Source organism: Drosophila mojavensis, unplaced genomic scaffold (genome assembly GCF_018153725.1).
Source record: "Drosophila mojavensis isolate 15081-1352.22 unplaced genomic scaffold, ASM1815372v1 contig_49, whole genome shotgun sequence".
Lineage (NCBI taxonomy): Eukaryota > Metazoa > Arthropoda > Insecta > Diptera > Drosophilidae > Drosophila > Drosophila mojavensis.
The window spans coordinates 163,611-177,125 of NW_025318872.1; the positions used below are offsets into that span (position 1 = coordinate 163,611).

General features: G+C 35.9%; 1 protein-coding gene and 1 long non-coding RNA gene across 2 annotated transcripts; one reads left to right on the plus strand and one right to left on the minus strand.

The window, feature by feature from the left end:
* Window positions 1–8,729: 8,729 nt before the first annotated feature.
* LOC6577783 lies at window positions 8,730–9,456 on the minus strand. Its single transcript, XM_002003684.4, has one exon. It carries the CDS (start codon window positions 9,374–9,376, stop codon window positions 9,068–9,070), a length of 309 nt encoding a protein of 102 aa, XP_002003720.2. The 5' UTR covers window positions 9,377–9,456; the 3' UTR covers window positions 8,730–9,067.
* A 364-nt stretch (window positions 9,457–9,820) lies between these two features.
* LOC122757339 lies at window positions 9,821–13,056 on the plus strand. The gene is made up of 4 exons (XR_006357338.1): window positions 9,821–10,254; window positions 10,316–10,495; window positions 11,554–11,817; window positions 11,874–13,056. It is a non-coding gene; the product is annotated as an uncharacterized LOC122757339 (long non-coding RNA).
* The last annotated feature ends 459 nt before the right edge of the window (window positions 13,057–13,515 follow it).

The window sequence follows — 13,515 nt, forward strand, 5'->3', positions numbered from 1 at the left end:
TTGTTTTATATTACACATACGCAGAGTTGAACGCTTATGGAATTAAAAATTTTTTTGTATATATTTATATGTTTAAATATAATTGTTTTTAAAAATTTTTATTCTAAATAATAATAAATTATTTTATTTTATTATTTATCTTAAATACTATTAAATAAATATTTAAAAACACTTAAAATATATTTTAGGCTTTCTTGATAAAAGACTCATGAAAAGATTTTTAATAATATTTAAAAACGACACTTATAGAAATGAAAACATGTATTTTCCACTGAATCACGTTCACAAAATAATTTATTAAAATTGAAAAAAAAAAAACATAAAATTAAATTAAATTAAAAAAAAAAAAATACTATTACTTAAGAATCATCAAAAAGCTTTCATGATTGCATCGACTATCTGTTATCTTTCAGTTAAAAGTATCGCATTGCAATTTATTTGAGCGCCACTGCAATGTTCACACCTAATCAGGCACAATCAATGTCATTTATTCTCCCAGCGAGCGCATTCATTTGTGCAATGATTTTCAATTCCGCATTGGATTTGAAATGAAACGATCCGTGTGCATACATTTACATTTCTATGCGCAAATCAAACGCTGAGTGCAGGCGCTGATTTTAATTGCACCGCATTGAAACGGGCACTCTGCATCGAATTGTTGAAGCTGGGAATGCTTTATTAGTCAGGGCAGACAATGTTCATTGTCGATGGCTTTCAGCAAATGTTGTTTGCCCCAACTTTTGCGCAATTTGAACTAGTTTGCAAATGCTTGCATTCCAGTCACGATAAGTGTTGATGCACAAGCGCCATCTAGCGACAAGAAGCTCCAGTTATATGCCCAATTTGAAGCCCGCAACAAAGGTATTTCGCTAATTTACAAAAATACAAGTTAAGCGTGAACATGAAAACTGTGTTTCACGATACAAAAACGGAGCTTACTTTGTTGCCGCAGCGAAGAGTCCAACAATTGCTGTGTAACGAAAAAAGGGCAGGGAAAGTGTAAAAATTTGGTATATCACGATAAAATACATTTTTAAGCGGACAGCGCAAATAAAATAATAAAAAACCTATAAAGCCAGCAAGGTAGATATGTTACATATTTACGCAGAAGCGCCATAGCTCGACAGAAATGACAGAACAGCTGACATCGAAAAAATAGATGCAAAATCGTGCATTGACTGAGGGCTGCGGCTTGCGGATTGTGGCCGCGGAGAGCTGACATTCGTATCGCCTGTTTAACCACAAGAAACACATATCAGATCTGCCAATTAATGTGAAATGTGGAGAGGTTTTCAGGTTTGCAGAATCAGCTGTGAAATCCAAAATATACGGCTGAATAATACCACGTCTTCAGTGGCAGGCTGACCAATGAATGAAATTGTAATTATCACGATCTAGATATTTACGAAAAATATTTTGATTGTCTATATATCCATACTACATTCATAATATTTTGTTTGGTGATATGCTATCATCCAATAAGCAATTAGAAAAAAAAAAAAAAAAAAACAAACAAAAAAACAACAAAAACAAAACAAAACTTTCAAAACATAATCATATGGTTAGTATGTGTGTACATTCCAAAGAACAAGTCTCTAGTACTTGAAATGCGTTTTTTACGAATTGGGAGCGAAGGGGGCGTGGTATCTAAAATCTGTAAATTACAAAATCTTTGTATCCATTAACATTATATACAACACAAATTTGAAATCTACAGGTGTAAAAATGTTCAAATTGGGCTGAAAAAACAAAGCCGATTTTTCGATTATTCTCGATAAAAAAGTGAGTTATCGAAAAAATATGATAAACTTGTACTGCCTATGGTATACACGAGTATGCATGCCAAGCTCTCTAGCTCTTATATCTTCCGAGATTCTTTTTCTTATACGGACGGACGGATGGACGGACAGATGGACAGGGCTATATCGACTCAGCTCGTCGTCCTGATCAAAAATATATATACTTTATGGGGTCTGCGATGATTCCTTCTGCCTGTTACATACTTTTCACAAAACCATTATACCCTGATTTCCCATTTTCAATGGGTTCAGGGTATAAAAATAAAATGAATAATAAATTCGCTTTTAAGTATTTAAGTTTTTCAAATCAATGAGCTTTTAATCAGTCTCTCCCTCTCCCTCTCTCTCTCTCTCAAACTAGTAAGTATATTATTAATAATAGAACTCCTATTCAAACAACTAAAATTCTACTATAATCAGTTACTTTATGGCACTTTAATGACCTAGTGTTGAGTGTTAAATACCAACCTCGATGGCTACTTTTACACATTTGAATCTACTTATACGGTGGCTGCCTATTAACATATTCTTTATTGTGAATGCCGTTTGTGCATTCCCTAAACACTATTTAATTAATTTAATTTGTTAAGCGTTCATTTTCCCTTCCATTCGAAAGAGTACACAAAAGTTTCCGCTGTTTCCTTTTGTTGCCGTTTACATTGTTACAAGCGGATTTCCGTAAGCGTTCGGACTTACATTCCCGTAAGTTTTACCTGGCATAACAAGCACGTAAACTCTAGCCAGCCAGTCGAGCTGGCCACAGCATAATACACTGTCCGCCTCACATTCCACTTTTTTTTGTTTTCCAGAACTATTTTTATATTTACTATGCAAGGCTTTGTTAATACAAACGCTTAATAAAGCGAAAGCCGCAGAAAGTGGGGAACATACTTAGGGCAGGGTTAGCATGAATGGATGAGAGAATTTAATAGAAGGAAACTGGTCTCAGGTATTTTTAAATTTACCTTATTTTTTATTCTCTTTTTCAAATGTTATCTATTGTTTAGCTAGTGAAAGTGTTTAATTTAATTCTTAGTTATTTAGCTTTTGCATAACTTATCTAAAGCACGTCAGCTGCTTATATGAGCCCTGAGACTGAGACCACAGATAAGCCAGACCAAAGCTGCATAAAACTTTTATCTTCTACTTTAAAATGATATTTCGAAGAGTTTTGTGACTGTGAAGCTGCCTGCTTAAGCTAGCTAAAAGGATGCGAATGTCTGGCGTTCCATTTAGTGCACACAAACACATAGACACACCCGCACACACACACCCGCACATACATACACATATTGTGCTGGTAAATGTCAACCAGTAATGCCTATTGCAAATGTGCACGTCTCTGCACACAGAGACAGGCGAAATGCCAACACGCAGTCTTTGGGGGCAAACAATATGCAGGAAATGCCAATGCGAGGCGAGGGTGACAAAACTCTGTAAAATAATATTTGCTTTGCATTGTCGGGAATTGAAATACTTATCTGCGTCCCCCCAGCATAAATAAATTTAAACACTTCCAAGCCATTTGTATTCCTAGCAGCTAGAAATATTAGTTAAATTCACAAATTTATCTTAAGTATGGGGCGAAAGTTGATGCAATTTGAGTTGATCTATGGCCAGCAGCTCAGTAAACGCTGGGTAATTTATAAAAAATTACTCTGCTGATAAGGTGGCCTTTTCCTGTTACTGGCGCCATTCTCCATATAAATAAATCAATATCGAGCACAAATATTTTCTGATATTTTTTCCTTCAGCTGCCAGCGTGAAACCCGGATGCGGGCAGCCGGAGAGGTGATTAGTGAACCTACAAATAGTGAACAGCTCTGGCCGAAATATTAAAGATGTGGTTGGTGGTGGGTGGTGTTAACGATGAAATGCTCTGAGTGGAATTTCTGGAAGGTGGCATAGTTAATAAAAAGCACAGAAAGTCAATGGAGCTGAAAAGCTTTAAGGAATTCAAGTATGAAATAAACTCAAAGAAATCAGAAACTTAAACTAATGCTGTGCTCTCTGATATATTTTCAGGGACTTAATATTTCTGAAATTATTATATTTCAGAAAAAAAAAAAAAAAAAACAGACTCAATAGAATTGTAGCATATATCCAAATGAACCATCAGAAACGTAATATGTCATAAGATTTTTATTGAAATACCCAAAAAAAGACAAAAACAAGAATATACCCATATATATGTATATACATATAATATATTTTGCTGTCCCTCAAGTATGCCTACAGTGAACAATGCAGCGTTTTGTTGCTAACGAGGCAAGAGTCATAAAAATATTTAGGATTATTTTATTGTTACACAAGCTGTGTGCTATACTCGTCTGATACTGTTATCCTGAACAACTGTTAGATGGTGTTTACTTTTATTATGCTCTAGATTGAAGTTCAGAGTCTTCGTTGGGAATTGATGAAGATGAAAATACTTTAAGAGCATGATTCTTGTTTAATATATCCTATATAGATTCTTAGGCATATTATTCGAAAAGAAATTTAATTATTCATTTGCTGTTCATTAATTTATTCCAATTCAAACTAAAATTTCTTAGATAAAACATGTGTTAAAATTAAGGCAAAAAGGAAGCCAACTTCCACATATGGCGCCATGTGCAGTTTTTCTGTTACAAGAAAATAAAATAAAATAAATAACTGCCCAATGCGGGGCAGCCATAAATCGTGGCTAACAATGCTCGAGAGGCGAGCAAGACTCCTTGGCCAGTGGGCAGATCAGATATCCTTAGTGCATATGTAGCACACACACCCACACCCACACACACACACACACACACACACACACCCACACATAGACATATGTGTTTGTGCGTTCCTTGGACGTGCAATTTCTCTCTCAAAGTGTTTGTGGCGCGCATTGTGGCTGCTGTTTGTGCAATCGCATTAGGGAATTTGCTGCAAAATTTATTACACGTTTGTTTACCAAGTTCCAAGGTGTGATATTTAATAGATTTTTAAATTTGTTCAAAGAGAATAGCCAAAAAGACATGCATTTAATAATTACCAGACATGCGAGAGCTCAAGATTTCCTTGTAGATAAGGTAGAGTCTGAATTCTAAGGCACTTTGCGTGCGAGTGCAAACAGCAGCCATTAGCACTCATTGTCATATAAAATTCATTTCCTTCAACACTCGCCCCCAATGCCCCCAATTAAGCGCATGTTTTGCGGACGAGCAGCTGATGTTGCCTCCGGCCTTGTGGCGAAACTTTTTGCCACCTCTTAAATTGCCATTGCCAGTGGGCAAAGCAACACTCATTAAAAGTGCCAAAAACTTTTTATGCAGTTGGCTTGTAGGTCGTCCGCTTCGGGCGGTATTTTCAGATAATTGTTTTATTTTACTATATTCTTTCTCTTTTTCTTCAATTTAATAATGATGTGCTAAGAACAACACGCGGTGCACTCGATTGTGAAACAAATTTTAATTTTATATATTAACTAAGGATTAATTTATTAAAATTATAAAGGGATGTAATTTCAGCTAACGAATATTTGCTTGAAATATTATATATATATTTGTATACAGATACATATTCAGATACAGATACATACACAGATAAATATATAGAGATACGCAGATACAAATACAGATACAGATATAGATACAGATACAGATACTGATACAGATACAGATACAGATACAGATACAGATACAGATACAGATACAGATACAGATACAGATACAGATACACAGATACACAGATACAGATACACAGACACACAGATACACAGATACACAGATACAGATACAGATACAGATACATAGATACAGATACATAGATATATAGATACATAGATACAGATACATAGATAAAGATGCTCAGATATAAATACAAACGAAAAAAGTTTTCTCTCAATTAGTTCAACCCAATACAAGATTTAATTTTTTTTTTTTTTTAACTGCATTTATGTGAGTTGCTTGCCAGCTTAAAGGCTTATAGTTTGAATTTACACTATGATTACAATCAAACGTACTTATGCAAGTGCTACAACTCAACTCTGTCATTTCCTTAAGCAAACAGTGAAATTACGTAAGAGCAAAAGCTAGTAGCCGCGAGAGTGAGAGGCTGATAGAGAGAGAGAGAGAGAGAGAGAGTGAGAGGGGCTTGTCAGGTGTCATCGCATGCACATACGTATTTAATCTCAGGCTGTAATCCCCGACATAAATTTCAATTAAAAAGCTGACAGTGTCAGACACTAATTGTTCCACTGTTGAGCAACAACATTTCGTTATTGAAAGTGGGTTTGCTGCCCATAAATTGCCGTGTCTCAATCCCCAATCGTCGTCGCCACAAGCACGTACTCTCAGCTCCATTAATAAATTTTCACCAGATAATCGGGCTATATGTAATTTGCAGCTATCTGAAAAACTCCCTCTTTTGGCAAAGTTAATGAATCCTTATTGGGTTATGACAGCTCGTGTCACACACGATTTATTTACACTGAAAATACAATTTAAGTGCATTTTAAGTATGGTCGATTATCGCCAATTGAGTGACAGTAATATGTAATGTATTAATCTGAAAGAATATTCAAATATAGATGATATTATTTACGATTGAGCAGATAAATACTAAATTTAAGTTTTTAGTTGAACAAGCCATAAAGTATGATCTTTATTTATTTACATACATTTGTTTTCCTATCAACTTCCAATTCGATTTCAGCTAGGCGCCAACATGTTGGCAATGAGAGCGCAACAGGTGCGTATGTTGTATACACAGTCAAACGAAAATGTTCAAATGCTCAAATATCCAAAGAGTTTGACATTAGAATCAACAAACATGTTTGCTGCAAACAAGTTGTAATACAGGAAAGCTTTAATACCCGCTCCTAACAAATTGATTAGATTTATAAATATAGTTGTATGTCAAAAAATTTATTATAAATAAATAAATAATTAAAAACCAGACCTATTATTTTTGATTAAATTTGGAATCTATAAATATTTTATTTATTTTTGCTATAAACCTAAAATAAAAAGCTTTTCTTATTTTTGACTGAAATTTGTAATCCATAAACATTAAATATTCATTTGGGTCAAATTCTGTAATCGCTTTACTACTTTTAAATGTATTTATAAATAAATTAAGTTTCATAAAATATTTTCATAAAATCAGAATATCTTTTTTTTTTTTACAAATTTGTTCTACTGGTTTACCTTTTTTGCAGCACTCTCTTTGAGGAGATTTACTCACCAATCAAATATATTTATTAACGCTTACATCTGTTTTGTTAACAGCCAAGAAATTAACTGACAACGAAATGCCGAATATAACGCTGGCCGGCTTACCAAAAAGTTAATCAGTTAGTTAAGATATAATTCTTGAAGACGTATGTGTTTTGTGTGTTCTTTCAGAATTAGTAATTTTCAGCAGATATTAAAAGTTAGTAATTTTATTAAAGAGCAGACTGTTTGCTATGTATTCATAGTAAATTGGGGCATTATAAATAAATAAAATGTATGATTATATTAATTTCTGCTGAAATATTGATGATATTTTCTAATTCGCAAATATTAATTACCAAATCATCATGAAATTGCGGCCGTGCTTCCAATCAGCAGTTTGATCCATAAGTATGAACCACTATGAACTTCAGTAACGATAATTCAATCTAAACGCACAAAATGAACTAGACGATGTAAATATTTGTTCTAAATCGTACAGTTGAACATATGTATATACATACATACATGTACATAGAGCTGCATATCATGGACATAAAATGCAATGACCGGCGACAACTGAAGAAAGCACTGGAATCTTGAAGGTCTTTTCATGCAAATCGGACTAAAAAACCTTTAAATGAAGAGTGAATATTTTGCAGGCGGGATGTGATCTGGTACTAGTTAAAGTTTATCTAGCGTGCATGCAGCGTGCTCCAAAGTAGAGGTGAGCACGGACCGGGTTTTTATCGGGTACCCGTGGGCACCCGCGGTTACCCGTGGGTATGGGCTGAAAAATCGAGTTTCGTGTTGGTTGCGGGCGGGTGGACAAAAATCAAATAATGATATGCTCCTTTTTTTTATATAAAAACATGTAATATTTCTGTAAATAATATTGTAATTTTTAAGAATTAAATTGTTTGAGAACAAAAAATTTGTTGTAATTTTTGAGAATTAAATTTTTTGTGTTTCGGGCGGTCGGGTTGGGTGCGGGTATGAAAATTTGTTTTGCTTTCGGGTACGGATAAGATTTTGAACTTTTGACCGTGGGCGGATCGGGCCGGGTGCAAAGGAGACGGTCCGTGTCCACCTCTACTCCAAAAGGGTCACCATTGTCACTGTTTGGGCCTTCGCCGCGCTGCTCTGTTCTGGCGACCTGGTTCATCGCTCCACACAGACGTATGTATGTATATACGTTACAAACTTGCAAATGAGTAGTTCTCATTCAAATGTCCTTAAATAGCTGTTTATTGAACTCACCCCCGCATGTCTGAGCTATATGAGGCTCAGTTCTCATTTTAATGACATACAATAAACTCTTTAATCTAAATGTGAACAGGCACTTTCTGTCCGATTCGCTGCATTATGAACTCTTATGAGCTCTACGTCCAGCTTGTTTACGTTAAGCCGAATAAAGTGCAAGTTCAACAGCGCTGTTCTCACTTTAATAGCCCGTAAGCTGATAGCTTGGAAGTTCGGATAGCTACATTATTTACAATATATTGGAGGATGTGTTGGCAGGCTATATACACAACTGCTGGGGCAAAAGGTTGACCAGCATTGCGAATTCAATCGGGAGACGCACTGCATCGAGTGTCAGTGCGTGATCAAGACGCATAAGGTAGACATCTTGACTGCATCGTACCGACCACATCTTCGGCTCCAGTGCTGCGCCTCAGATGGATCAGCACGCCCCCGCATGCCAGTTGAATACCCTACCGAGTCCAATAATGACATTTTAAAAATCATAATTTACCAAGTCTCTTGTGTTTATTCTTGGTTCTCTTGTTTATTGGCCTTTCAAGTTAGTCCATCAATAATAGAGGTTTAGCCGCTTCAACTGTCATTGAATTGTCATTGCTAAAGATAGCGCCATACCTATGCTCCAAGGCCAAGGGATCATTACTCTCTCTTCGTTCAGCTATATGCTGATCCAGTTCGTAGAGCTCGCCGAATTTCAGATCTGGACAGGCGACGCACGTGAAATTAGCCGATATATTAAGAGTAAACTGATCCAGAGAGTCAACCGATAGCGACATCAAATCGCCATCATGATTCGGTTCGCCTATAGACGAACAAAGGAATCTATCCATAGGTGGCAAACTCCATTAAACAGCAGCTCATAAAATCGTCGACCAACTCGCGGCCGTTTTTAGCAACGTGCAGCTCGCAGGGCTCGTCGCAATCGAAGAGCTCCGGCGAATTGATGAGCAGCTGCACGCCTGTTATGAGTAGCTGGCGATGGTTCGGGTCGTCAATGCCCAACAGCACGAGGTCGCTGCTCAGAATCTGCTTGCACTGGGCAATGGTTGTGTACCCACGTTCGATAAAGCAGTGTACATACTTTTCCATAGTGAGCTGGACGAGCCACTCGCGCACTTTCCTTGAGCACATATTCGCCGATTGAGTGTGATTCGTGAAACTGCTGACAATAAGAAATTAGGTTAGGTTTAAATTGATTAGTGAACTGGCGAAAGCTAGTTATCGATTGGTCGATAAAAAGCTTAAAAGAACTAGTTCCAGTGTTGGGCAGCACGAGAAATAAAAAGCACTAACTATACATTTTAATGACTTTATTATTAATAATATTAAATAATGCCTTCTTAAAAATTAATTTAATTAATTAGTTGAATCAAGACATTTACATTTATTACAAATTATACATTCGAAAACTGAATAAAGTGAATGTTCAATATATTATATATTTATACATAAATATTATATGATCTACATATTAATCTAAAACCACATATAAATAAATATTTTAAGCGAAAAATATACTCCAACGCATAATCAGGTATTTTGATACATTAATAAGCGATATTTGCACAAATGGCTTGGTACCTTCTCAGTAATCGATTCGATATATCGATATTTCGTGCTTACATCACAAAAAGAAAATGTGTATAAATTCCATCTCACATGGCTGTCGGGGCAAAATAATAGGAGAGACTGACGATTCGGATAGTAGCAGTTAAGATAATTGTCTTTTTATTATCAAACGGAGTCATTAGCTGGAGTGAAAGTGATCTCATCAATGACCTATCAAAACATGGTCATCAACATTGCAAGATTTGGGCTCCATTCATAACTTCTCATCATAAATACTGATATACCTGTATGTAATGTAATGTAATAAAATTTATATTGACTATGTATACTGATTGTTTTATGACAGCTAATGTCATATACGATTTATGTCCACAATTTAAATATGAATATTGATAATATTTCAGTAAATACAAATGATCAATTTTAATAGATTTTAAAGCGTAAGTACATATTATTTCCTTTATACATTTGTTTTCCTATCAACTTGCAATTCGATTTCAGTTAGACGCCAACATGTTCGCTCCCAGAGTGCAACAGGTGCGAATGTTGTATACACAGGCATATAAAACTGTTTAAGCACACAAAGAGTTTGCCATTAGAATCAACAAACACGTTTGCTGCAGACAAGTTGTAAAGCAGAAGAGCTTGAGTACATTCTGATGGCTTTTACAAACTTTTGTAGTACGTACATAGAATTAAGTTTGCAAAAACCAATTATTTATATTCAAATTGAGCTTATAAGTCTAATAATATCAAATAATATATATATAGTGAAATGAGTAGTAAATCAGCAATAATTTTTATACATTTAAATATTTTCATATATGTACATACATACATATACATATATGTTTTTAATCTTTAATTTGTATACATTTCATAATACTATTTATTTTATAGATTTTCCTCTTTGTACATATATTGGTTTGCCTGTCTGCTATTTCCTTGGTAGATTTATTCCCACACATGCACATATATTTTTCGTAACATTTACGTCTGTTTCGTGAACCGCCAACAAATAGACTGAACCAAAACATTAAATTTTCAGTCTCAGTTTTTTTGTTCGGGCTGTAAATTCTCTAAAGCCTCCCTCGTTCCTACTGAGATCTTTTGGCAGCACAAGTAAAATGTTTTACACGGTGACAGCTGCATTTTGCCAGCATGTGCACATTGTTGGCCAAAAGTAAATGCCGAATATAAAACTGGCAAGCTATCGACGATGCTAAGTCGCAGCTCGTGAGGACTTGCAGTGAGAGGAAATAGGGTCTTATGGGTTTCTAGTTTTCTTTCAATGTAAATAATCTTCTTGTCAGCAGCTGTTTGCAAAAGTAGATTTTAGATGTATTTCTAAGTATTTTTTAGGGCATTAGAGTTATAATAAAAAAAAAAAAAAAACTTAAAGTTCTATTGGGACTTTCGTCTTATTCTAAGTACATATATATTTATCAGTAGTTGTCCTTCAGAACTAAGAAGAAGTCATCGAAAATTAGAAAGACCCAATATATATATTTTTAAATGTAATTGATTAAAAAATTAAAATTATAAACATTTTATACTTCATTTTTTGTTGTTTTTTTTTATTTTATTTGTTTTTTTTATTTTTTTTTTTATAAATATTCTGTACTTAAATTGTTTCATTTTAATGTAAAAAGCTAACCGAGATAAATGCATAGAAGAAATTAAATATTTTTCTCAACACCCCAGAGTGAATTTAACTCAAACAATTCATTTCCGCTCAGCTGAGTTCCACGGGGGGGCTAACTAACTGCCCTTCCGGCTCTGACCAGCAGGACGGCTTGCCAAGCGCTGGAAGATGCCCCGCGGATGCCGCATAATTAAAAGCAATTCGGACGTCCTCTGCCACTTGTTGGCGTCGTCTACTTGTTGGCGACAGCAGCAGGACTGTGCCAAGAGTCGAGCTTTAATGAAATTACTTTGGTAGCAGAACACAATATTAAAATAAATTACAAGATAATATGAACCGCTTAAAGAGTTATTGAAGCGTAAGTCTGTTCATTAAATGCTAGAGCTATGCAATACAAAAGTCTTTTCTTTTCAGTTTGATTCAACCTTTCACTGGGGAGAGTCATTAGCCCGAGGCTCATGTGCTGGGAGCCAAATATGTTAAATACGAGGCAGACAAGCAGCAAGCATTTCGCTGCAAATCGCAACAGGAGCCACAATTATGCCACATGGCAACGTGCGAGTCGTTGACGTGTGCTGCTGCTGAGTATTTACCCAAATGTCGCAATATCCTGCTACTGCATCCTGTTCGTACTCTTTTTCGCATTCGAACAATGCGTGCATTCAATTCCCCAAGAGATGAATTAAAAACTGCATCAGCAGCAAGCGCCTGACAACTTTTATGAAATAGCAGAAAAAAAGAGCTAAAAAAAAAATAAAAAAATAAAAAATAAAACAAGAAAAAAGTAGGAATATTCCAATGAAGAATGAAACACTAAAGGGCAACCCCTTGTGCCCGGGCCCCTTGCTCAGCGGCCCAGTGGGTGCAGAGGGAACGCTTAACCATTGTCTAAGCGCTGCCGGCTAAATAGCAGGAAGCAGTTCTAAACAGTAGAAATCAACAGAAAGCACTTGCAACGGCAACAGAGTGGCGCCTCGAGTGTTTACAGCAATTCATTTGCGCCTCAGCTACCAGAGCTCAACAATGGGCCAACAGTAGTTGCAAGCGTGCGTCAAATGAATATGTTTTTCTTCATTTCTGCCTTGCCTGGCCTTTGCCTGAAAATAAACTTAAAGCCAGGTCCGCACTGATGACTGTGGTCACAACCTGTAAACGAATAAGTAACAACGACAACAGCAACAACAACAAGCCGGAGTCTATATCTATGCCCTTATTGCATTTCAGTTGTGGCCACATTTATTTAGCTACCCTTCGCCACAGACACTCGGCCACTGAGTAAATATGAAAGAAGCAAAGAAAGAAAGCCAAACGGAGCTGAAGACAAGCAGCCGATGCTGCTGCTGCTGCTGCTGCTGCGGGCCATCATTCAACCTGTCAAGGACATCGGCAGGACCATCTACAACGACAGCAGCAGCAGCTGGAGCCGGCTGGGGCTATGAAAGTAATAGTTCAGCTGCGGCTGCTTTGATGCGGTCCGAGAGCTGCACAAATATGTGCTCAAGGTGAGCAAATCCCTAAATGCGTTGCTGAGCGCCAGACTAAGATGATTATGAGCTCGGAATGATTATGAGCTCCGATAAGAATGACAGTGTTAACACTTGATAACAGCTAAAATTTGTAAAGAGATTTTAAATAAAGTATTATTTATGGGTTGAGCTTTAATTAAATAATATGTCTAGGTACGTCTTTAGCAAATTCAACCATATTGTAAAGAGATTTTAAATAAAGTATTATTTATGGGTTGAGCTTTAATTAAATAATATGTCTAGATACGTCTTCAGCAAATTCAACCAGATTGCAGAAATATATCAAACCGACTCAAGGAGCTAACCAAGCTTCGCCTGACTAACTTCACTCAGCAAACTATTGCAGTTCTCTGTGGCCTTGGCAGCTGTGTTAAAAGGGCAATGACAGCTTCAGAAAGATATAACAAGATTTCAAGAAAATTACGAAAAACTAAAGAGCTCGCACGATATAAAAACTAATCCTATTCTGAGTAATGAAATGATTTCCATATATGAAATAACTATAGTAGAATCTGGTTGAGTGGAAATCA